The 24,680-nt window shown below is 43.7% G+C and overlaps 1 protein-coding gene across 1 annotated transcript; it reads left to right on the top strand.

The window, feature by feature from the left end:
- On the top strand, window positions 1-23,813 carry LOC124031797 (tyrosine-protein kinase Srms-like). The gene is made up of 8 exons (XM_046343474.1): window positions 1-904; window positions 10,607-10,728; window positions 17,320-17,486; window positions 20,562-20,709; window positions 21,066-21,224; window positions 21,507-21,688; window positions 21,935-22,091; window positions 22,384-23,813. Exons 1-8 carry the CDS (start codon window positions 558-560, stop codon window positions 22,581-22,583), a joined length of 1,482 nt encoding a protein of 493 aa, XP_046199430.1. The 5' UTR covers window positions 1-557; the 3' UTR covers window positions 22,584-23,813.
- Window positions 23,814-24,680: the final 867 nt, after the last annotated feature.

The raw sequence follows: 24,680 nt of genomic DNA, 5'->3' as shown, positions 1-24,680 counted from the left end.
TACCCTCTGCGTTGTTGATTTAACCGCCAAGCAGGAGCAGTGGGCAGACAGGTTCACGGATGTAGGGACAGCGGGAGCTGTCGAGTGTTCCAAACCAAAACCCTGGGACTATAAGCATGTCGTGGTCCTGGCTCAGCAAATGCAGTTCAGGTGTTGACCGTATTCCAGAGAGATGCGGTATTTGGTTATCATTCGTTGGAGGTCAAGTATAGGTAGGGGGATTTTTTTAGGCGTATTTTAAATGAATCAAGGATCAATGTGGGCATGGATATCGTCTCCTCTCCCGACAATATATCGTTTCCGCATTCCCGCAGCCATAGGTATTGTGTCCCTGATTAATCGCAACACAAAACCGGTTTCTCCTGATTGCCAGCCGAACTATCGCTGATGCTGCACTATGCTTGTTGTGAAGGGAGAAAAGGGAGATCGAAGACGTCTCGAAACTGTAGGCTAATAGGCGTCTGGCGTTCCTAAATAGGCACATTTTATTTTCGCGTCGAATTTGTCGCGGTCCCCTTCAAAAACCTGGGATACCTCGGCGTAGCTATTGGTTTGGGATGGAGGGTTGTTGTCGTTGTTGCATGCCATGTTGTAGTCGGCTGTGGAACTGGATATGGCCCGAATTCCATTACCCAAATATCACCCGATCAGCCGAAATCCCCACTATTTCAGGTGATATCCGTGCTCCGTCCCCCAAGAAGAAACCGACTCAGCTCTATGCGGCTCTGTTTGATTTCGAAGCCAGGAGCGAGGAGGAGCTGACTATCAAGGAAGGTGACAAGCTGTCGGTAATAGAAAAGAGGGGGGATTATGTGCTTGCCAAGAAACTGACCGGTTCGATGGAGTCCGGATTGGTCCCAGCTACTTATGTGGCCATTCTACAGGACGAGTTTGCTAATCACAAGTGAGTGGCGCTTTGTGTGAGCGGGAGCAACCTCAATATTGTTTCATTCATAATATGCTTTTGAGATTTCACCATGTCCAATATATTGTGTAGGATCATGTTGATCAACTATGTCTACCAGGTCTATCAAGAAGGTAGGCTATCTTCAACATAATGTTAATTGAGCCTGCAAAAATAAGGACAGTGTTGACAGAAAAGTGACAATGCAGCACCCATCTCTCCCTTCCCATTCACTACTGCACAGTGCACAACATTGTAGTGTATAACAATCACACTGTATTACGTTTCTGTAGGCCTATGTGCCTACACAAATAGTTCCTGCTTTTGTGGTCAGATTGGTGCAAGTGCAGCCAAGTTGTAGCTTTATTAAGAACTACGCTAGGTACAGCAGTCGATACACAACTTTTGGCAACTATGGTAAGCGTTCCAGTCAGCTCACACCCACACCTGACCGTTTCAGGTGAAACCTGACCATGGAAATGTGCATAGCGTTTGCTGAACAGCACAGGCGCACCCATTGTTGATAATAAATGTGAATAGCCTTCCTTACTATTTGGCTGCAGTCTAGCCTATAAACCACACCTATTTTTCCACTCAAAGCAGCTAGAAGGGTGTTTTCACACACAGACCTCTATTTAAAGTGAACTCTGGGGTAAAATAAAACGCTAAATAACGTTTGTCTTTGTATTCACACTGCCCTTGTCTTTGAATGAGGACTCAACTCTTTTGCCAGTTCATGTCACCTATTTTGGTCTGAATCCTCTTTGCATTCACATTGAGAAACTAACCAATATCTTTTTCCAACGTTCACTCAATGCACTCTGGGTTTTTCAAATGAAATTTTATTGGATGGACACATATTTAGCAGATGTTATTGCGGTTGTAGCGAAATGCTTGTGTTCCTAGCTCCAACAGTACTATCTAACAATAAACAACAATACACACATCGAAAAAAGTAAAATAATGGAATTAAGAAATAGAAATATTAGGATGAGAAATGTTGGAGTCCGGAGTATAAATAAATATTATATACAATACCAGTCAAGTTTGGACACACCTACTCATTCAAGTGCTTTTCTTTATTTTTTACTTTATAATAATAATAATATATGCCATTTAGCAGACGCTTTTATCCAAAGCGACTTACAGTCATGTGTGCATACATTGTACGTATGGGTGGTCCCGGGGATCCTTTGTTCTACATTGTAGAATAATATTTGGGTTAGGCGGATGCCAGGAGAACACTACCTGCCTGAATGTAAAGTGCCAACTGTAAAGTTTGGTGGAGGAGGACTAGTGGTCTGAGGCTGTTTTTCATGGTCCGGACTAGGCCCCTTAGTTCCAGTGATGGGGAGATATTAATGCTACAGCATACAATGACATTTTCGACGATTCTGTGCATCCTGCTTTGTGGCAACAGTTTGGGGAAGGCCTCTCGTGAGGACCGCCACAGGAAAGGAATACCCAGAGTTACCTCTGCTGCAGAGGTTAAGTTAATTACAGTTACCAGCCTCAGAAATTGCCCAAATAAATGCTTCAGAGTTTCAGTAACAGACACATCTCAACATTAACTGTTCAGAGTAGACTGTGTGAATCAGGCCTTCGTAGTCGAATTGTTTCACAGAAACATTTAACATTTAAGTCATTTAGCAGACGCTCTTATCTAGAGCGACTTACAAATTGGAACCACTTCTGTAGAATCATGGGACACATGAACACGAAGAGGCTTGCTTGGGCCAAGAAATACGAGCAATGGACATTAGACTGGTGGAAATCTGTCCTTTTGGTTTGATGAGTCCAAGTATGAGATTTTTGGTTCCAACCGCCGTGTCTTTGTGAGACGCAGAGTAGGTGAACGGATGATTTTCGAATGTGTGGTTCCCACCATGAAGCATGGAGGAGGTGTGATGGTGTGGGGGTGCTTTGCTGGTGACACTGTCGGTGATTTTTATTTAGAGTTCAAGGCACACTTAACCAGCAGGGCTGCCACAACATTCTGCATCAATATGTAGAAAGCTGCTTAGTGGGACATATTTGTTTTTCAACAGGACAATAACCCAACACACCTCCAGACTGTAAGTGCTATTTGACCAAGAAGGAGAGTGATGGAGTGCTGCATCAGATGACCTGGCCTCCACAATCACCTGAATTCAACCCAATTCATATGGGTTGGGATGAGATGGACCACAGAGTGAAGGAAAAGCAGCCAATAAGTGCTCAGCATATGTTGGAACTCCTTCAAGACTGTTGGAAAAGCATTCCAGGTGAAGCTGGTTGAGAGAATGCCAAGAGTGTGCAAAGCTTTCATCAAGGCAAAGGGTGGCTACTTTGAAGAATCTCAAATATAAAATATGTTTAGATTTGTTTAACACTTTTTTTGTGGGGTTACTAAACTCAGCAAAAAAAGAAACGTCCCCTCACTGCCAACTGCGTTTATTTTCAGCAAACTTGTGTAAATATTTGTGTGAACACAAGTTTCAACAACTGAGACAAACTGAACAAGTTCCACAGACCTGTGACTAACAGAAATGGAATAATGTGTCCCTGAACAAAGGAGGTCAAAATCAAAAGTAACCAGCTGCATTAAGTACTGGAGTGCATCTCCTCCTCATGGACTGGACCAGATTTGCCAGTTCGGACAGATTTGCAATTTCCCAGACATTTCTGGGGGGGAAAGGCCCTAGCCCTCACCTTCTGATCCAACAAGTCCCAGTGTAACGCATATTTTTTCCCGGCAATAAACGCGAATCCGACCATCACTCCTGGTGAGACAAAACTGTGACTCGTCAGTGAAGAGCACTTTTTGTCGGTCCTGTCTGTTCCAGTGAAGGTGCATTTGTGCCCATAGGCAACGTTGTTGCCAGAGATGTCTGGTGAGGACCTGCCTTGGAAAAGGGATGTTTATTTTTATGTGTGTGTGTACACACACACACACACAGTGGGGCAAAAAAGTATTTAGTCAGCCACCAATTGTGCAAGTTCTCCAACTTAAAGATGAGAGGTCTGTAATTTTCATCATAGGTACACTTAACTATGACAGACAAAATGAGAGAAATTCCAGAAAATCACATTGTAGGATTTTTAATGAATTTATTTGCAAATTATGGTGGAAAATAAGCATTTGGTCAATAACAAAAGTTTATGTCAATACTTTGTTATATACCCTTTGTTGGCAATGACAGGGTCCAACGTTTTCTGCAAGTCTTCACAAGGTTTTCACACACTGTTGCTGGTATTTTGGCCCATTCCTCCATGCAGATCTCCTCTAGAGCAGTGATGTTTTGGGGCTGTTGCTGGGAACCACGGACTTACAACTCCCTCCAAAGATTATCTATGGGGTTGAGATCTGGAGACTGGCTAGGCCACGCCAGGACTTTGAAGTGCTTCTTACGAAGCCACTCCTTCGTTGCCCGGGCGGTGTGTTTGGGATCATTGTCATGCTGAAAGACCCAGCCACGTTACATCTTCAATGCCCTTGCTGATGGAAGTAGGTTTTCACTCAAAATTTCACGATACATTCATTCTTTCCTTTACACGGATCAGTCGTCCTGGTCCCTTTGTAGAAAAACAGCCCCAAAGCATGATGTTTCCACCCCCATGCTTCACAGTAGGTATGGTGTTCTTTGGATGCAACTCAGCCTTCTTTGTCCTCCAAACACGAAGAGTTGAGTTTTTACCAAAAAGTTATATTTTGGTTTCATCTGACCATATGACATTCTCCCAATCTTCTTCTGGATCATCCAAATGCTCTCTAGCAAACTTCAGACGGGCCTGGACATGTACTGGCTTAAGCAGGGAGACACATCTGGCACTGCAGGATTTGAGTCCCTGGCGGCGTAGTGATACTGATGGTAGGCTTTGTTACTTTGGTCCCAGCTCTCTGCAGGTCATTCACTAGGTCCCCCCGTGTGGTTCTGGGATTTTTGCTCACCGTTCTTGTGATCATTTTGACCCCATGGGGTGAGTTCTTGCGTGGAGCCCCAGATCGAGGGAGATTATCAGTGGTCTTGTATGTCTTCCATTTCCTAATAATTGCTCCCACAGTTGATTTCTTCAAAAAGTCTTCCCAGCCTGGTGCAGGTCTACAAGTTTGTTTCTGGTGTCCTTTGACAGCTCTTTGGTCTTGGCCATAGTGGAGTTTGGAGTGTGACTGTTTGAGGTTGTGGACAGGTGTCTTTTATATTGATAACAAGTTCAAACAGGTGCCATTAATACAGGTAACGAGTGGAGGACAGAGGAACCTTTTGAAGAAGTTACAGGTCTGTGAGAGCCAGAAATCTTGCTTGTTTGTAGGTGACCAAATACTTATTTTCCACAATAATTTTCAAATATATTCATAAAAAAATCCTACAATGTGATTTTCTGTATTTTTTTTCTTCTCATTTTGTCTGTCATAGTTGAAGTGTACCTATGATGAAAATTACAGGGCTCTCTCATCTTTAAGTGGGAGATCTTGCACAATTGGTGGCTGACTAGGAAGCCACATTCCTAGGAAACTATGCAGTTTTTTGTTTTTTTACGTGTTATTTCTTACATTAGTACCCCAGGTCATCTTAGGTTTCATTACATACAGTCGAGAAGAACTACTGAATATAAGATCAGCGTCAACTCACCATCAGTACGACCAAGAATATGTTTTCCGCGACGCGGATCCTGTGTTCTGCCTTACAAACAGGACAACGGAATGGATCGCATGCAGCGACCCAAGGAAACGACTCCGAAAAAGAGGGAAACGCGGCGGTGTTCTGGTCAGACTCCGGAAAAGGGCACATCGCGCACCACTTCCCAGTATTCTTCTTGCCAATGTCCAGTCTCTCGACAACAAGGTTGATGAAATCCGAGCAAGGGTGGCATTCCAGAGGGACATCAGAGACTGCAACGTTCTCTGCTTTACGGAGACATGGCTTACTGGGAAAACGCTATCCAGGGCGGTGCAGCCAACGGGTTTCTCCACGCATCGCGCCGACAGAAACAAACATCTCTCTGGTAAGAAGAGTGGAGGGGGCGTATGCCTCATGACTAACGGGACATGGTGTGATGAAGAAAACATACAGGAACTCAAATCCTTCTGTTCACCTGATTTAGAATTCCTCACAATCAAATGTAGACCGCATTATCTTCCAAGAGAATTCTCTTCGATTATAATCACAGCCGTATATATCCCCCCCCAAGCAGACACATCGATGGCTCTGAACGAACTTTATTTAACTTACAAGCATTTCGCTACACTCGCATTAACATCTGCTAACCATGTGTATGTGACAAATACAATTTGATTTGATTTGATTTTGATTTTGACTAAATACTTTTTTGCCTCACTGTACGTACATACATACAGTTGAAGTCGGCAGTTAGATTGGAGTCATTAACTCGTTTTTCAACAACTCCACAAATTCTTGTTAACAAACTATAGCTTTGGCAAGTCGGTTAGGACATTACTTCGTGCACGACAAGTCATTTTTCCAACAATTGTTTACAGACAGATTATTTCACTTGTACTTCACTCACAATTCCAGTGTGTCATACGTTTACATACTGACTGCTTTTTAAACAGCCTGGAAAATTCCTGAAAATGTCATGGCTTTAGAAGCGTCTGATAAGCTAATTGACATCATTTGAGTCAATTGGAGGTGTACCTGTGGATGTATTTCAAGGCCGACCTTCAAACTCCATGCCTCTTTGCTTGACATCATGGGAAAATCAAAAGAAATCAGTCAATACCTCAGGAAAAAAATTGCAGACCTCCGCAAGTCTGATTCATCCTTGGGAGCAATTTCCAAAAGCCTGAAGGTACCACGTTCATCTGTACAAACAATAGTACGCAAGTATAAACACCATGGGACCACGCAGCCGTCATACCACTCAGGAAGGAGAATCGTTCTGTCTCCTAGAGATTAACATACTTTGGTGCGAAAAGATCAAACCAATCTCAGAACAACAGCAAAGGACCTTGTGAAGATACTGTAGGGAACAGATAAAGTATCTATATAGACAAAACCTGAATGGCCGCTGAGCAAGGAAGAAGCCGCTGCTCCAAAACCACCAAAAAAAAAAAAGCCAGACTACGGTTTGCAACTGCATATGGTGACAAAGATCGTACTTTTTGGAGAAATGTCCTCTGGTCTGATTAAACAAAAATAGAACTGTTTGGCCATAATGAACATTGTTATGTTTTGGAGGAAAAAGGGGGAGGCTTGCAAGCCAAAGAACACCATCCCAACCGTGAAGCACGGGGGGTGGCAGCATCATGTTGTGGGGGTGCTTTGCTACAGGAGGGACTGGTGCACTTCACAAAATAGATGGCTTCACGAGGAAGGAAAATTATGTGGATATATTGAAGCAACATCTCAAGACATCAGTCAGGAAGTTAATGCTTGGTCGTAAATGGGTCTTCCAAATGGACAATGATCCCAAGCATACTTCCAAAGTTGTGGCAAAATGGCTTAAGGACAACAATGTCGAGGTATTGGAGTGGCCATCACAAAGCTCTGACCTCAATCCCATAGAACATTTGTGGGCAGAACTGAAAAAGCGTGTGTGAGCAAGGAGGCCTATCAACCTGACTCGGTTACACCAGCTATGTCAGGAGGAATGGGCCAAAATTCACCCAACTTATTGTGGGAAGCATGTGGAAGACTACCCAACTTTTGACCCAAGCTAAACAATTTAAAGGCAGTTCTACCAAATACTAATTGAGTGTATGTAAACTTCTGACCCACTGGGAATGTGATGAAAGAAATAAAAGGTGAAATAAATAATTTTCTCTACTATTATTCTGACATTTCACATTCTTAAAATAAAGTGGTGATCCTAACTGACCTAAGACAGGGAATTTTTACTAGGATGTCAGGAATTGTGAAAAACTGAGTTTTTAAATGTATTTGGCTAAGGTGTATGTAAACTTCCGACTTCAACTGTAAGTGGGTAAAACAGTATGTAAACATTATTTAAAGTGACTAGAGTACCATTTATTTATTAAAGTGACCAATGTTCCATGACTATGTACATAGAGGCTGCTGCCCTAAGGTGCATGGGAGAGTAACGTGAGTGGTAGCCGTCTCGTGACAGTGACTAAAGTTCAGTGCAGGGTACTGGGAGGCGGGGCAGCAGCTAGTGTTGACTGTTTAACAGTCTGATAGCCATGCACTAGAAACTCCAAACTGTAGGACAAGCCATTCCATCAGAATGTGTTATTGAAATGCTACAGTAGATATACCTACTTACATTTTGGACGCTAATAGATTGCATTTAGTTACAAGATGAGACATAATATTTGTAATCAGAAGATCCAGTACTATTAACATGAACAGATTATTGTTAACATTAACAGAATAAATAGCAGAATACTAACTCCAGATTAAATAATGCTGTAATAGGCTATTGCTCCTTTTTAAGAGCTAGAATTGATTTTGTACTTTTGATTGTAATTCTCACCAAACATCTTAAACTATTCAAACCCCACAATTGAATAAGAAGCTTTCTTAGCCTATAGATGACATACTGTTCACACTGCACAACAAATGAAGCACCATGTCAAGTCCACATGAGTGACAGAACACTGAGCCAATCATGGCACAACGCTCCGTATTTTCTGCTGGCTTGCCCCACCACCACAGAAAGCACTGCGCTAGGCTGAAACACCTGCATTTTGGAGCTGCCTTACTCAAGAAAACAAAAAAGAGGCCATGTTTGTATGTGGCTTTATTAACCCAATGATATATATTTTTTTTTAACTTTGTTTGCAAACTGATATGTGACACGTATTAGTTTTCTCAATTGATAACATGCATTGGTCAAAACTCTTCACACACTTCTGTTTCTGACTTCTGACTTCTGACTGTATGTGGACCAAACTGTGAATCATTTTATTGCTTTCACACAAAATGCTTTCAATGACCACATTCTCCGAAATCCATTACCTCCTTTCTCATTCATACTCCACCTGCTAAACCTTCTAAACTATATCCACCTGCTAAACTATATATTTGCAGCACGTTTTCAACTGCCAACACACTGGTTCTAAAACTGTTAAAAACACATTCAAAACAGAATGATGGCAAATGTCGTACATTTCTGTAGTAACCTGATTGAAACAGAGAATCTCACGGGAATATTTAATCATTCCAAACACAGCTGGTTGCAATTTCAGCTGAAAGCCTACCCCAAGTGTCCTGTTTTTAGTCTCGTTACCAAACAGACAAAGGAGGAAGGCTTCGGAATGATTGCGTTTGGAAACATGGCTCAAGGAAGACCGGTTTGGTGGGAAAAGAAGAGTGGCAGGGAGAGGGAGACAAGCGTGGAGGACCAGGAGAGGAAGACCAAGCACGGTGGTCTCTGAGATAAGCATATAATATATAGGCTCATTTTATTTTCTGGATGACCTGCATATTCGACTTGTGCCAGCGGAGGAGAGGGGGGCAATAAACACCCCTACCTTTTTGTTGTGTGGGATAATGTGGCATTCCACTACTCTGTGGCAGTCAGACTGGTTTGCTGCACATCCCAGAATGTCTACTATTCCTGCCTTCATACTCCTCGTTCCTAAACTCCTCTATGGGGTTTTTCTCTGCGTGGAGGTGGAAGGTTTATCACCACCATCCAGATGCCCTTGCTGGATGCAATGAATGTGGGGTGTGGAGACACTTCTCCTGAAGATACTTTCCAAGATGCTTCGCCAGAGAAGACATAAGATGTGATGTTAATGAGAACTTGTGGCCAAATGCAGGAGAGCGAAAACTAGATCTATCACAGTACTGTACAGTATGAGTGCTTATACTATACATGTTGATGTAATTATTAATACAGCCCTGGAATTTTGTTTTTGTTTCAACTCTTTATTTTTCACAAGTAAAATACTATATGCAAAGATATAGAAAAAAATAAAGGCTATTGAATCAAATTGCTGCATTTCCGATTCATTCTTTTTACATATACTTTAGGACCGTCAAAGTGAAAAGGTGCTATTCTTATTTTACACCGATTTGTGAAAAATTATTCAAACTTCAAAGAAAAAAGTTCATTTATTTTAATGCTCCCTGTTAGTGTTTTTTTTAGGTCAGTGTGTTATGAGTGACAATGTATGTTTTCTGAGTGAGAATTGTTGCCAGTGTTATGGTCGAACAAGCTTATTTTGAGACATGTATAAAGTGTTTTGGTGGTTTGAGTGAGTTTGAGGTGAGATTAACTGTTTGGCCAATATGCATGTTGGTAATGCAGCATGTGTGAAGAGTTTTGAAAAAGTGGTTTCAGTATTGACCGACTCTTGTTAGCAATTGAAAATACTGTAATGCCAAAATAACATGTAAAACAGGCAAGCTAAAAATGTGGGTCTCAAAACAGTTTGTGCTCTGCCCTACCTACCCTGAATGACAGGTCGCCACTGCTCATACCCAGGAAAACTTGAGGCTGTAATTCCTTAGTAAAGGGTCTGAATACTTATGTGAAATGTATTATTTATTTTATTTAAAAATAAAACAATTTTGCGAACTGCACCGAGTTCACACAAATTGGCTGAAAAGGACAAAGTGTGAAACCACCTTAGCCTACCTCATGTTCAGCCTGTCATGGGTTTGTGTTGCTGTCGGCGTGTGTGTGTGTGTGCTCTTGTCTGCTCGTGTGCAATTGTGCATGTCTCTTTTTTTATTTTATTTTAATTTTTTAGTCTGTGACTGACTGTCTGCCTCTTTCCCTGTGTCTGTTGAGGTGGTACTATGGGAACATTAACCGGGTGAAGGCGGAGAAACTGCTCCTGGCCCCTCAGAATAAGGATGGCTCATTCCTGGTGCGCATCAGCGAGAGCCACAGCGACGAATACACCATCTCAAGTAAGCCAATATTGCATGGTAACATGATAATGACTATGTTAACATATTAAGCACATGCTAGTTTCTTTTGGAATTCATTAACACAAGCGCCACAGGCACCGTATGGTAGCCTACCCACTCTGTTGAATTCATTGTAGTAAATACCAGAAAGAGCCCATTGTTACCCATAAAGATCCTATTCAATTGCATTATTTAATTGATAATGCCCGAGAAGCCGGTGTTTGTTGAATATATTGGCACGGGTGTTCCGGCCACTATATCCAACACCGGCTTGGAGGGCATTATCACTTTTAAACAACGGGTTAACAACATATTCAATAAACAGATCTACGTATTTTAATTAAATGTTATTTTGGATTTAATTTATTCGTACTATTTCATCCTTCCACAAAGATATAGTCCTGACACAAATCTAGGGTTGCTAGAGACGCGACCCAGTTGTTTGTTCTTTTTGTTCTATATCTATGGACGCGACCCAGTCATTCGTTCTAAAGGTTCCATTGCCATCCTGACTTGCAACGTTCTTATCCCTGGACCTGCTTTTACAGTCACGTCAAAAAAGTGCAGCCAGAACAAAAGCGGAGTAGCTGCATTTGTTTAAGCTGTTTCCTAGTTAAGATTTACTTGGGTACCTCCATAACAATGAACTTATTCATTTCAGCTGATTTTAATAAATGAAACATGTATCTTTGTTATCCGCCACAGCTGACATAGCTACTTGTTGTATGTCACATTTATCTGTCGGAGTCTGCTACTACTTCTGCTGCCCTGCTTCAGCCTTTTAGGTGTTGATGGTGCTACAGTGTTCTCTTTGTTTTTGGCCAGGATGTTGTCAGTGACGGACGCCAGTAGCTATGGAGCGAACCTTCGCACCGATGCCCTCTCACTGACATAATCTCCCTCGCTTCTAAACCAGCATTGGCCAGTTTCTGGACTGTCGTGGTCCTGATGTTGTGATTTGTGTATGTCGTTGTTCCGGCTGCCCTGCAGATCTTAGGTAGAGGTGCTGCCATAGTTCACGCCCATCGGCTCTGACGTCTGCCAGATCGAGTCCCGGATACACACTCCTCTCCTTGGATGGAGATAAAAAGGCAAGGCCGTTCTCCGGGCGTTTCGATAGGTATTTCTCCAGTGATGACACCGGACATAGTGGGTTCTCTGGCTGCTCGAAAATGAATCCCCTCTTGGACTCCCTGCCCTTCTCCCTTGGGTCCAGATTCTTTGTGGCCTTGTTATATGCGAAAGTGGCGTATCTGAGAGAATGTGTTTCCAGTAGCCTAATTACGAGTGCAACTTAGAAATAACACAAACAGGCTATGACCAACATACCCTAGACTGTTCTCGTCTGTTTTTATGAGGAATGAGTTTGGCTTTTGTCTGTTTTCCTCTTCGACCCAGATGTAACTGGAGGTCAAACCACACTTTCTGGACCACACCCCTTGGTGTACTGGGATTCAGAGCCTGGGAGTTTTGGAGCTGGGCCATGTCTTTATCAGTGATGGGAGGGTGGCTGTTTGATATGAATTACTTGCCGCCTTGCTGTTTGATTTTGCCCAGAAATGCATGATTCGAGGTGGTAAATTCAGTGTCCTTCATAAGGCACAAGTTGCAACCGATGGGTGGGTCATTTAGAAACCGGTTGAGCCCACTACGGAGTGCCAGGTAGCTACTTATGCTGTACGGCTCCCCCTTCCCCCTTTCATACATTTCCATAAAAGTGTCGGAGGATGTTCAACTCTTCCTTAGTGACAGTTTTGTAGTCAACTACGTTTTCTTATTCTCTGCTATCCAGCCCTCGAAGCAACACACAGCCCATTTTGTTTTTTTCCGTTCGGGCTTTTCTCTAGGTCATTCAATGCAGCATCCTCCAAATCTGCATGCCTGGGTATTATTGCCATCAGATTTTTCCCCATTCATCGACTTGATCAGTGTAGTGTTAGCTAGCTACATAGCTGTCTTTGCTGTCTTCGTATCATCGTATCATCGTATCCAAGATAATTGTGTTGTTTAGGTTTAGAGTGTGTAGTCTTAGAGTGATTATCTTAATTTACCGAGGTTAGCTAGCCAGCTATTTGTCGTCCTTAACGTAGGTGACTCTGCTAGCTAGCCAACAGCTAGCCAACGCTAGCCAACGTCTTCTGTATAGAACTCAACTACCCGGTCGCATTCACAGGTTGTATCACATTTTCACTTCATTTTCATTACAGTACAACGGTTTGATTTGTTTGATCGTAGCTAGCTACTTAGCTAGCTACATAGCCGTCTTTGTATCAAAGATAATTGTGTAGTCTAGAGCGATTTTCTAGGTTCGCTAGCCATCTATTGTCGTTCTTTTAACGCAACGTAACGTAAACAACACTGCTAGCTAGCCTGCTAGCCCCCGAATAGCAACACTGCAGAAACTATTACACTCAACGGAACGACTTGATTAGTGTAGTGTCAACAACGCACCCACTGCCAGCTGACCTACTTCAGCAGTACTGTATCATTTTAATCATTTTAGTCAATAAGATTCTTGCTACGTAGCTTAACTTTCTGAACATTCGAGACGTGTAGTCCACTTGTCATTCCAATCTCCTTTGCATTAGCGTAGCCTCTTCTGTAGCCTGTCAACTATGTGTCGGTTTATCCCTGTTCTCTCCTCTCTGCACAGACCATACAAACGCTCCTCACCGCGTGGCCGCGGCCACCCTACTCTGGTGGTCCCAGCGCGCACGACCCACGTGGAGTTCCAGGTCTCCGGTAGCCTCTGGAACTGCCAATCTGCGGTCAACAAGGCAGAGTTCATCTCAGCCCATGCCTCCCTCCAGTCCCTCGACTTCTTGGCCCTGACGGAAACATGGATCACCACAGACAACACTGCTACTCCTACTGCTCTCTCTTCGTCCGCCCACGTGTTCTCGCACACCCCGAGAGCGTCTGGTCAGCGGGGTGGTGGCACCGGGATCCTCATCTCTCCCAAGTGGTCATTCTCTCTTTCTCCCCTTACCCATCTGTCTATCGCCTCCTTTGAATTCCATGCTGTCACAGTTACTAGCCCTTTCAAGCTTAACATCCTTATCATTTATCGCCCTCCAGGTTCCCTCGGAGAGTTCATCAATGAGCTTGATGCCTTGATAAGCTCCTTTCCTGAGGACGGCTCACCTCTCACAGTTCTGGGCGACTTTAACCTCCCCACGTCTACCTTTGACTCTTTCCTCTCTGCCTCCTTCTTTCCACTCCTCTCCTCTTTTGACCTCACCCTCTCACCTTCCCCCCTACTCACAAGGCAGGCAATACGCTCGACCTCATCTTTACTAGATGCTGTTCTTCCACTAACCTCATTGCAACTCCCCTCCAAGTCTCCGACCACTGCCTTGTATCCTTTTCCCTCTCGCTCTCATCCAACACCTCCCACACTGCCCCTACTCGGATGGTATCGCGCCGTCCCAACCTTCGCTCTCTCTCCCCCGCTACTCTCTCCTCTTCCATCCTATCATCTCTTCCCTCCGCTCAAACCTTCTCCCACCTATCTCCTGATTCTGCCTCCTCAACCCTCCTCTCCTCCCTCTCTGCATCCCTTGACTCTCTATGTCCCCTATCCTCCAGGCCGGCTCGGTCCTCCCCTCCCGCTCCGTGGCTCGATGACTCATTGCGAGCTCACAGAACAGGGCTCCGGGCAGCCGAGCGGAAATGGAGGAAAACTCGCCTCCCTGCGGACCTGGCATCCTTTCACTCCCTCCTCTCTACATTTTCCTCCTCTGTCTCTGCTGCTAAAGCCACTTTCTACCACGCTAAATTCCAAGCTTCTGCCTCCAACCCTAGGAAGCTCTTTGCCACCTTCTCCTCCCTCCTGAATCCTCCGCCCCCTCCCCCCCCTCCCTCTCTGCAGATGACTTCGTCAACCATTTTGAAAAGAAGGTCGACGACATCCGATCCTCGTTTGCTAAGTCAAACGACACCGCTGGTTCTGCTCACACTGCCCTACCCTGTGCTCTGACCTCTTTCTCCCCTCTCTCTCCAGATGAAATCTCGCGTCTTGTGACGGCCGGCCGCCCAACAACCTGCCCGCTTGACCCTATCCCCTCCTCTCTTCTCCAGACCATTTCCGGAGACCTTCTCCCTTACCTCACCTCGCTCATCAACTCATCCCTGACCGTTGGCTACGTCCCTTCCGTCTTCAAGAGAGCGAGAGTTGCACCCCTTCTGAAAAAACCTACACTCGATCCCTCCGATGTCAACAATTACAGACCAGTATCCCTTCTTTCTTTTCTCTCCAAAACTCTTGAACGTGCCGTCCTTGGCCAGCTCTCCCGCTATCTCTCTCTGAATGACCTTCTTGATCCAAATCAGTCAGGTTTCAAGACTAGTCATTCAACTGAGACTGCTCTCCTCTGTATCACGGAGGCGCTCCGCACTGCTAAAGCTAACTCTCTCTCCTCTGCTCTCATCCTTCTAGATCTATCGGCTGCCTTCGATACTGTGAACCATCAGATCCTCCTCTCCACCCTCTCCGAGTTGGGCATCTCCGGCGCGGCCCACGCTTGGATTGCGTCCTACCTGACAGGTCGCTCCTACCAGGTGGCGTGGCGAGAATCTGTCTCCTCACCACGCGCTCTCACCACTGGTGTCCCCCAGGGCTCTGTTCTTGGCCCTCTCCTATTCTCGCTATACACCAAGTCACTTGGCTCTGTCATAACCTCACATGGTCTCTCTTATCATTGCTATGCAGACGACACACAATTAATCTTCTCCTTTCCCCCTTCTGATGACCAGGTGGCGAATCGCATCTCTGCATGTCTGGCAGACATATCAGTGTGGATGACGGATCACCACCTCAAGCTGAACCTCGGCAAGACGGAGCTGCTCTTCCTCCCGGGGAAGGACTGCCCGTTCCATGATCTCGCCATCACGGTTGACAACTCCATTGTGTCCTCCTCCCAGAGCGCCAAGAACCTTGGCGTGATCCTGGACAACACCCTGTCGTTCTCAACTAACATCAAGGCGGTGGCCCGTTCCTGTAGGTTCATGCTCTACAACATCCGCAGAGTACGACCCTGCCTCACACAGGAAGCGGCGCAGGTCCTAATCCAGGCACTTGTCATCTCCCGTCTGGATTACTGCAACTCGCTGTTGGCTGGGCTCCCTGCCTGTGCCATTAAACCCCTTCAACTCATCCAGAACGCCGCAGCCCGTCTGGTGTTCAACCTTCCCAAGTTCTCTCACGTCACCCCGCTCCTCCGTTCTCTCCACTGGCTTCCAGTTGAAGCTCGCATCCGCTACAAGACCATGGTGCTTGCCTACGGAGCTGTGAGGGGAACGGCACCTCAGTACCTCCAGGCTCTGATCAGGCCCTACACCCAAACAAGGGCACTGCGTTCATCCACCTCTGGCCTGCTCGCCTCCCTACCACTGAGGAAGTACAGCTCCCGCTCAGCCCAGTCAAAACTGTTTGCTGCCCTGGCCCCCCAATGGTGGAACAAACTCCCTCACGACGCCAGGACAGCGGAGTCAATCACCACCTTCCGGAGACACCTGAAACCCCACCTCTTTAAGGAATACCTAGGATAGGTTAAGTAATCCCTCTCACCCCACCCCCCCTAAGTTTTAGATGCACTATTGTTAAGTGACTGTCCCACTGGATGTCATAAGGTGATTGCACCAATTTGTAAGTCGCTCTGGATAAGAGCGTCTGCTAAATGACTTAAATGTAAATGTAAATGTATAATCATGCTGCCGAAAAGATCAAAAGAAATGTTCCACAGTTTTCGCAACAAAGTATCGATTTAGCCAGTCAACTGAAAAGTGTTGTATGCTGCTATGACAACCAGCTCAATTTGCTGTCCGTGTCGTTTCGGACACGTTCACTTTAGATGGGACGGTGGAGATTGCAATTCAATATTGAAAAGGTTGGCGAGACAGAGCAAGGTTTATACAAATCTCTGCTGTTGAAAACCAAATGGGAGGAGATGTCTAGATGCTTTTTATAGTGCAGATCAAGTTCATACATTTCCTGGCAGGGTTGATGAGACCGTGGATTGTGCATTGAGATGGAACAGAGTAAATTTCATAGATTTAGCTGGTGGTAACTTGTGAAATAGACACCGGTTGGAATGCGGTTTTAACCCATCAGCATTCAGGATTAGACCCACCCGTTGTATAATACATTACATTAAACGGAGTTCTAATATGTAATTCTATGCTGTTATCCCACCATTCCTTATTAAATCATCTGAAAATACCAGTGGAAACAATGGTGTAAAGGGACGTGCTACCGTTCATTCACCAGTGGGTGGCAATGAAATACTTCTTTAGTTGCAAACCTCCTACGTCTCATCACCCACTGTACTGTAAACCGAGAGAGCGTTCTCTCAGTCAATGCTTATATGTCAAGTTGTGATTCATTTGGTCAAGTGTGTGTGTGTGTGTGTGTGTGTGTGTGTGTGTGTGTGTGTGTGTGTGTGTGTGTGTGTGTGTGTGTGTGTGTGTGTGTGTGTGTGTGTGAGAGACATGTACAGTTTAAAAATAAATGCTTTTGGAGTTTGTCACCACTGTCTTTGAAATGTGTAAAAACTATTTTAAAAAGTCTAATCATGTTGGTCTTGTCCATAGGCAGAAACAATGGGAAAGTCTTCCATTTCCGAATCCAGCGTTCATTGATTGGGGCATACTTTGTGTCGGACAAGATTTCCTTTGCCACTCTGGAGGAGTTGATCCGATACTACCAGAATAACTCCAGGAGTCTAGGAGTGCCTCTGGATGAGCCATGTGCACAGCAGGTGTGTGTGTGTGTGTGTGTGTGTGTGTGTGTGTGTGTGTGTGTGTGTGTGTGTGTGTGTGTGTGTGTGTGTGTGTGTGTGTGTGTGTGTGTGTGTGTGTGTGTGTGTGTGCCAACCAATTCTCTCACACACTTACACTTTGTGGATACCATTCACAATCCAGTTATTTTGTGGATGGTGAATATGTTAGTGTTTGGGCCACATATTCCCCCAAAATCATATTTGTTAGAAATGTGTTTTACTTTGACATCATTAGGGAATCAAGAAAATGTAGTGTAGAGGCAGCGATCAGGCTGTTTTTAGTGGAGGCCTCTCAGTGATTCCAGTCTCTTCTCTCTTCCTTTCGAGTGGAGACGATGAGACTGAATCCGAGGCCGTGGAAAGCCACACAGACACACAAGCTTACCCTTCACTCCAGGCCCTATTTTAGTTCACCATTTTGTTATTTCAAAATGTTCTACTTTTCATGCTTTTCTACTTTTCAATTTAGTTTTTTCTTTAATAGTGTTGGCATTTATATTTCTTAGCTGTTAGACTGATACTGTTTGAAATTTCACACACAATTTGATTGTAGATGTAGTTCTATTGTATCCAAAATGATTTCTGTCCTACATGTTCAATTTGACCAACTCGGTGGCCTTGTGGTTAGTGTCCGCCCTGAGATTGGAAGGTTGAGAGTTCGATCCCCGGCCGATTCATACCAAAGCCTCAAAAAATGGGACCCAATACGTCTCTGCTTGGCACTCCGCATTAAGGAGATAGATTGGTGGTAAGGCCTTGCATTAGACGAGCATCCTGTCCAAAGGGTGTACTTGTACATGAAGCTTCCCCACGCCACAGAAACAGGAGATGGGCTCCTGCTCCTATGAGCTGTTCTGGCTTGCACAAGGCTACTTTTTATTTTTATGTTCAATTTGACTAAAGAGAAGAGTACATGAGAAGCTCATACCGAGACTAGTTGACCTCTTCATGAGATTGAAGTTAGCTTCTTTTTTTTATGTTTATGTTTTCTTCATTGCATTATGTTGTGTAGTTAAGATGTTCCAAGACAATCACAATGTTAATTCTACAGTAATTAAAGTATCTAAAGATCAGGGATCATCAACAAAATTCAGCCGTAGGACACTTTTTTTCTGAGCGGATGGTCGGGCAGCCCTGCAAGAAGCCCAAACTGATATAATGTTTGACTAAAACATAATATATTCATACCTTGCTTTACCTTTGTATACGATCGCTATTATGTGTGAGAATACTTTGGAACCGATTTCCAAAATTAAAATCACTTGGACCTGACCTGTTACATAAAATACTGGACAATAATGAAAATGCAAAGTAATATATACAGTACCAGTCAAAAGTTTGGACCCACCTACTCATTCAAGGGTTTTTATTTATTATTACTATTTTCTACATTGTAGAATAGTAGTGAAGACATTAAACTATGAAATAACACACGGAATCATGTAACTAAAAGTGTTCAAATCAACAACAAATAATTTATTCTTCAAAGTAGCCCGCTTTGCATACTCTTGGCATTCTCTCAACAAGATTCACCTGTAATGCTTTTCCAACACCCTCGAAGGAGTTCCCACATATGCTGAGCACTTGTTGGCTGCTTTTCCTTCACTCTGCGGTCCAACTCATCCCAAACCATCTCAATTGGGTTAAGGTCGGGTGATTTGTGGAGGCCAGGTCATCTGATGCAGCACTCCATCACACTCCTTTTTGGTCAAATAGCCCTTACACAGCCTGGAGGTATGTTGGGTCATTGTCCTGTTGAAAAACCAGAAGTCCTGTTGAGCAAACCAGATGGGATGGTGTATCGCTGCAGAATGCTGTGGTAGCCATGCTGGTTAAGTGTGCCTTGAATTCTAAATAAATCACTGACAGTGTAACCAGCAAAGCACCCCCCCACATCATCACACTTCCTCCTCCATGCTTCATGTTGGGAACCACACACGGAGATCATCCATTCACCTACTCTGCGTCTCACAAAGACACGGCGGTTGGAACCAAGAATCTCAAATTTGGACTCCTCAGTCCAAAGGATAGATTTCCACTGGTCTAATGTCCATTGCTCGTGTTTCTTGGCCCAAGCAAGTCTTTTCTTCTTATTGGTGTCCTTTTTAGTAGTGGTTTCTTTTCAGCAATTCAACCATGAAATCCTGATTCATGCAATTTCCTCTAAACAGTTGATGTTGAGATGTGTCTGTTACTTGAACTCGAAGCATTTATTTGGGCTGTAATTTCTGAGGCTGGTAACTCTAATGAACTTATCCGCTACAACTTTCAAAGTTTTTGAAATTTTCCAGATTGACTGACCTTCATGTCTTAAAGTAATGATGGGACTGTCGTTTCTCTTTGCTTATTTGAGCTGTTCTTGCCATAATATGGACTTAGTCTTTTACCAAATAGCCCTATCTTCTGTATACCACCCCTACCTTTTCACAACACAACTGATTTGGCACAAACACATTAAGAAGGAAAGACATAATTAAAAATGTACTTTCAACAAGGCACACCTGTTAATTGAAATGCATTCCACGTGACTAAATCATGAAGCTGGTTGAGAGAATGCCAAGAGTGTGCAAATAATCTCAAATATATAAAATATATTTTGATTTGTTTAACTTTTATTTGGTTACTACATGATTTCATAGTTTTGATGCCTTCACTATTATTTTACATTGTGGAAAATAGTAAAAATATGAGTAGGTGTCAACTTTTGGCTGGTTCTGTATATATTTTCTTTTTTTGTTCTGAAAATAAAACCACCCTGCCACCAGTTGAGGAACCCTGATATAGATCATCCTTTGTAGATTATTTATTGATAATTTGATCATTTCTTGATTGACACATTTCTTTTGTAGCATTTAATGATAAATGTGTATTTTTAAAAGAGCCTGTTTTTTAAAATAAACTTCCCTATCTTTGACTGTACTAAAGCTATCCGAGCATCACACATGCTTAATTAAGCTTGGAGTTTGCAATTTGGGGACTACTTAATTGGTTCCATTGTATTGGGCAAACAAAACTGTGAGTTCTGTGTGTCTAACAGTGTTGTGGTGTCCTCAGAGAGAGCTGTTTGACATGGAGCCTTGGGAGCGTCCTCGGGAGGAGTTTAAACTGCACATGAAGCTGGGGGAGGGCCACTTTGGAGAGGTGTGGGAGGCCCTGTGGACCAGCGAGAAAAAAAGGGTGGCCATCAAGATGCTTAAACAAGGTAAGCATGCTAGCTACAGTGTTATAACTACAGTGTTATACATTATTCCGCACACTACAAGCAGAATTTTGATATAGTCTTTCTGGGCATGATCACTGATCAAATTCAACTTGACGAATTGATGAGGGAATTATTTTCAACAACATACTGCAGATGGGCAAATGCTGCAATGGTAAAAACGTTATTGCAGGCAAACACAATTACACACTCGCTCACCAAGTCAGTCCATTCAGGTCAGGGCCCTCACATTGTTCATAAAGTGATTTATAATGCGTCATGGTCAGTCCTAAGCTCCTTATCTCACACCTGAAGAGCACTGTTCTCAGCCTCGCTCTGTCTTTTTGTCTCCCCGGCAGAGGACACTAAGCTGGATGAGTTTGTGAAGGAGATCCAGGCCCTGAAGAACCTCCACCACCCCAAGCTCATCCAGCTGTTGGCCCTGTGTTCCAGAGGAGAGCCTGTCTACATAGTCACTGAGCTCATGACCAAGGGCAGCCTCAAGTCCTATCTGGGCAGTGAGTCTAACACACCCACATGTTCGGCTGCATGCAGTGTATGCTATGTGTTCACAGATGATTCTGCTTGACCAATAACATATGTAAGTCGACACACACAACTTTTCATAGGGTGACGAGATGAAAAAAATAATGTCTAGGGCTCAGGGCTTGATTGGTCCAACAGTGACCTAACCAAGATAATTTTGGTATCGAAAACCGGTGAAGGTATGTGTTGGCGCAATTGAGTAACTATTCAGACCCTTATCGATCCTAACCAGTCTGCTCCCTGTGCTGTTCCAGCGCCGGAGGGTCAGGTGCTGACTTCTGCCCACCTCATCTACATGGGCAGCCAGGTTGGTGAGGGCATGGCCTACCTGGAGGACCGACATATCGTGCACAGGGACCTGGCGGCCAGGAACATCCTGGTGGGAGATGACCTGGTCTGTAAGGTGGCTGACTTTGGCCTGGCACGCATCATTAAGGTAAGGATGGAATGGATGTGCCGTGAATGTGAAATGTATGGGGAAATGAAGAGCGAGAACAGCCAATAAGTAAAGTTTTTAAAAATGCTGTAGACAAAATATACTGTATGTTGGGCTGACCTATCTGGGTAAAGGAAACAATGTTCACTCTCAGATGAAGCAAGGAAAGGTCTTGCTTAAAAAGCCATTTTTATCTGGACATTTCCAAGGGAATATGAAAAAAATGGTGTGTGTGTGTGTGTGTAGGACAGTGTGTACACTGCCAGTAGAACCACTAAGATCCCAGTGAGATGGACCGCCCCCGAGGCTGCTCTCTATCAGCGCTTCTCCGTCAAGTCTGACGTCTGGTCCTTCGGTGTGCTGCTCTACGAGATGATGTCACGAGGAAAGATGCCATACGACGGTGTGTCAAACCTTTTCAAGACTATATTCTCTGGTCTTGATTTTTTTTAAACAATTATACACCACGTGATCACAAGAGGAACAGTCAATCCTCATGACTGTTAATCTATTACCTCTATCTGTAAAAATGCTTTTCAATATTTCCCTCTGACGGATATTTCTCCCTCTGATTTAATTTAATAATTTTTCTTCTCCCTCTTTCTTTCTTCTCTCTCACACACACACACACACACACACACACACACACACACACACACACACACACACACACACACACACACACACACACACAGGGAAGAGCAATACGGAGGTGCTGGAACTCCTGTCGACAGGCTACAGGTTGCCCTCTCCCAGTAGGTGTCCCCCCAACATCTATCGCATCATGTTGGAGTGCTGGAATGCCGAGGCCTCCAACCGGCCCTCCTTCCACGCCCTGCACAGCCAGCTAGACACCATCTACACCCGCATCTACTTCAAGACCATTGAGGTCTAGGGCTGAGGGATGAGGCCAAGGTGTGACTGCACTGACATAGACACTACGAAGTAGAGGGAACTGCAAGACATTGTCTGAAATGGTGATCCTTTTTTAACAGGCTTTAGTCTATTTTGCCGGTTCTCTTGGTTGTTTTTAAATCAAGGTTATGTGCAATATAAAGGAGGGCAGAAGGAGGAGGGCAGAAGAAGTGGGGCCACTGTTAAGCCCACGGAGGCCCTATGCTACAGTATGCCAAACGGCCAGTCCTACAGAGAGTGCCTATTCACTGACTATACAAAACATTAGGAACTCCAGCTCTTTCCGTGCCATAGACTGACCAGGCGAAAGCTATGATCCCTGATATCACCTGTTAAAGCTACTTCAATCAGTGTAGATAAAGGGGAGGAGACAGTTTTAAGAATGATTTTTAAACCTTGATACAATTTAGACATGGATTGTGTATGTGTGATTAAGGCAGCCCTTCGGTCCTTTCTGATTTAGGGGGGTTGGGTTAAATGAGGAAAACACATTTAATTTGAATGCATTCATTTGTACAACTGACTAGGTATCCCCCTTTCCCAATCAGAGGATTAATGGGCAAGACAAAATATTTTAAGTGCCTTTGAATGGGATAGGGTAGTAGGGGCCAGGTGCACTGGTTTGAGTGTGTCAAGAACTGCAAAGCTGCTGGATTTTTTTCACTCTCAACAGTTTCCTGGGTGTATCAAGAATGGTCCACCACCCAAAGCACATCCAGCCAACTCGACACACCAGCGGGAAGCATTGGAGTCAACATGGTGCAGCATCCCAGTGGAATGCTTTCTACACCTTGTTGTACATGCCCTGACAAATTGAGGCTGTTCCGAGGGGAGAAAGGGGGTGCGACTCAATATTAGGAAGATGTTCCTAATGTTTAGTACACTCTGTGTATGTTTACACTACACAGACATGGCTCATAGAGACTTTGCTCACACAGTACACAGTGATGGAGGACATGGCCATTGAGACTCGAGAGTGATGAGCCATAGAGGACATCTTCTGGGATTTACTGCTCTACCAATGGAAGACAACTTTTTGAACTGTCAACGCATGATATTTAGAGATGTACTAATACAGTTTGGGAAATATGAGCCATAAATGTCATTTATTCTTCCTTGATTTGAGTTTCTTCCATATTTTTTTAGGTGTCCTCTCGACTACGCCATTGGGTATTTAACAAAAATTATAATAAAATATTTTTGGGGATAACTGTCCTGTTTTCATTGTGTGTGGCCAACCAATATATTTTTCAATCCTCCATACGATAAGGGGAAAGCCACACCGACCTTAGCTGTCCATTACTGCTAATCATTTTGCTGAACTCATATGAATAGGCCTATGCAGTTAATCTTTTAGTGATAAGCTACTTGCTGAAACTGAAAACAGCTGTATAAACTAAACAAAAATTAACAGTTTACAATTTAGGCTACCTATATGTGCTTTTATGAATATTTTGTTAAAATTCCCATAATTGAATTATATGCACAAATGTGGTTATTACAAACTGTAGATAAGATTAATGATTTATACATACACTAGATGACTACCAGTGGGTGCTGTTTTGAAGCCACCGGGCTTTCATCTTGGCACTTCCCCACCATTGTAAAAACATTTTGGAACTATAGAAATACATGTAATATCTACATTTATTTTTTGCCACGTTTATTCTATTACAGACACCTTAAAGTATAAATATGCATAAATCTTTCTGCCATTTCCTGGTTGCTAAAATTGTAATAGTTTGCCTAATTTCAGTTTGCGACAAAACAAGCAATGTACAGTGTAGAGAATCATTGTATCTAAACCGCGGTGAAATATCTTAAATCTTAAACATAAAAATGAATACATATTTTATTTCACCTTTATTTAACCAGGTAGGCTAGTTGAGAAAAAGTTCTGCGACCTGGCCAAGATAAAGCAAAGCAGTGCGACACAAACAACACATGGAATAAACAAACATACTATCAATTACACAATAGAAAAGGTCTATATACAATGTGTGCGAATGAGGTAAGATAAGGGAGGTAAGGCAATAAATAGGCCATAGTGGCGGAATAATAACAATTTCGCAATTAA

The sequence above is a fragment of the Oncorhynchus gorbuscha genome, linkage group LG03, assembly GCF_021184085.1.
Source record: "Oncorhynchus gorbuscha isolate QuinsamMale2020 ecotype Even-year linkage group LG03, OgorEven_v1.0, whole genome shotgun sequence".
Lineage (NCBI taxonomy): Eukaryota > Metazoa > Chordata > Actinopteri > Salmoniformes > Salmonidae > Oncorhynchus > Oncorhynchus gorbuscha.
Note: the sequence above shows the minus strand (reverse complement) of the source record. Positions and strands in the feature narration are given on the sequence as shown.

What these genes read in the sequence shown, in the direction of transcription:
- LOC124031797 (XM_046343474.1), top strand. Translation starts at nt 558, where the DNA reads ATGGAGGGTTGTTGTCGTTGTTGCATGCCATGTTGTAGTCGGCTGTGG. An exon ending in CCTCAAGTCCTATCTGGGCA is followed by an intron (nt 21,225 to 21,506) that starts GTGAGTCTAACA and finishes GTGCTGTTCCAG; the next exon opens with CGCCGGAGGGTCAGGTGCTG. An exon ending in GCCTGGCACGCATCATTAAG is followed by an intron (nt 21,689 to 21,934) that starts GTAAGGATGGAA and finishes GTGTGTGTGTAG; the next exon opens with GACAGTGTGTACACTGCCAG.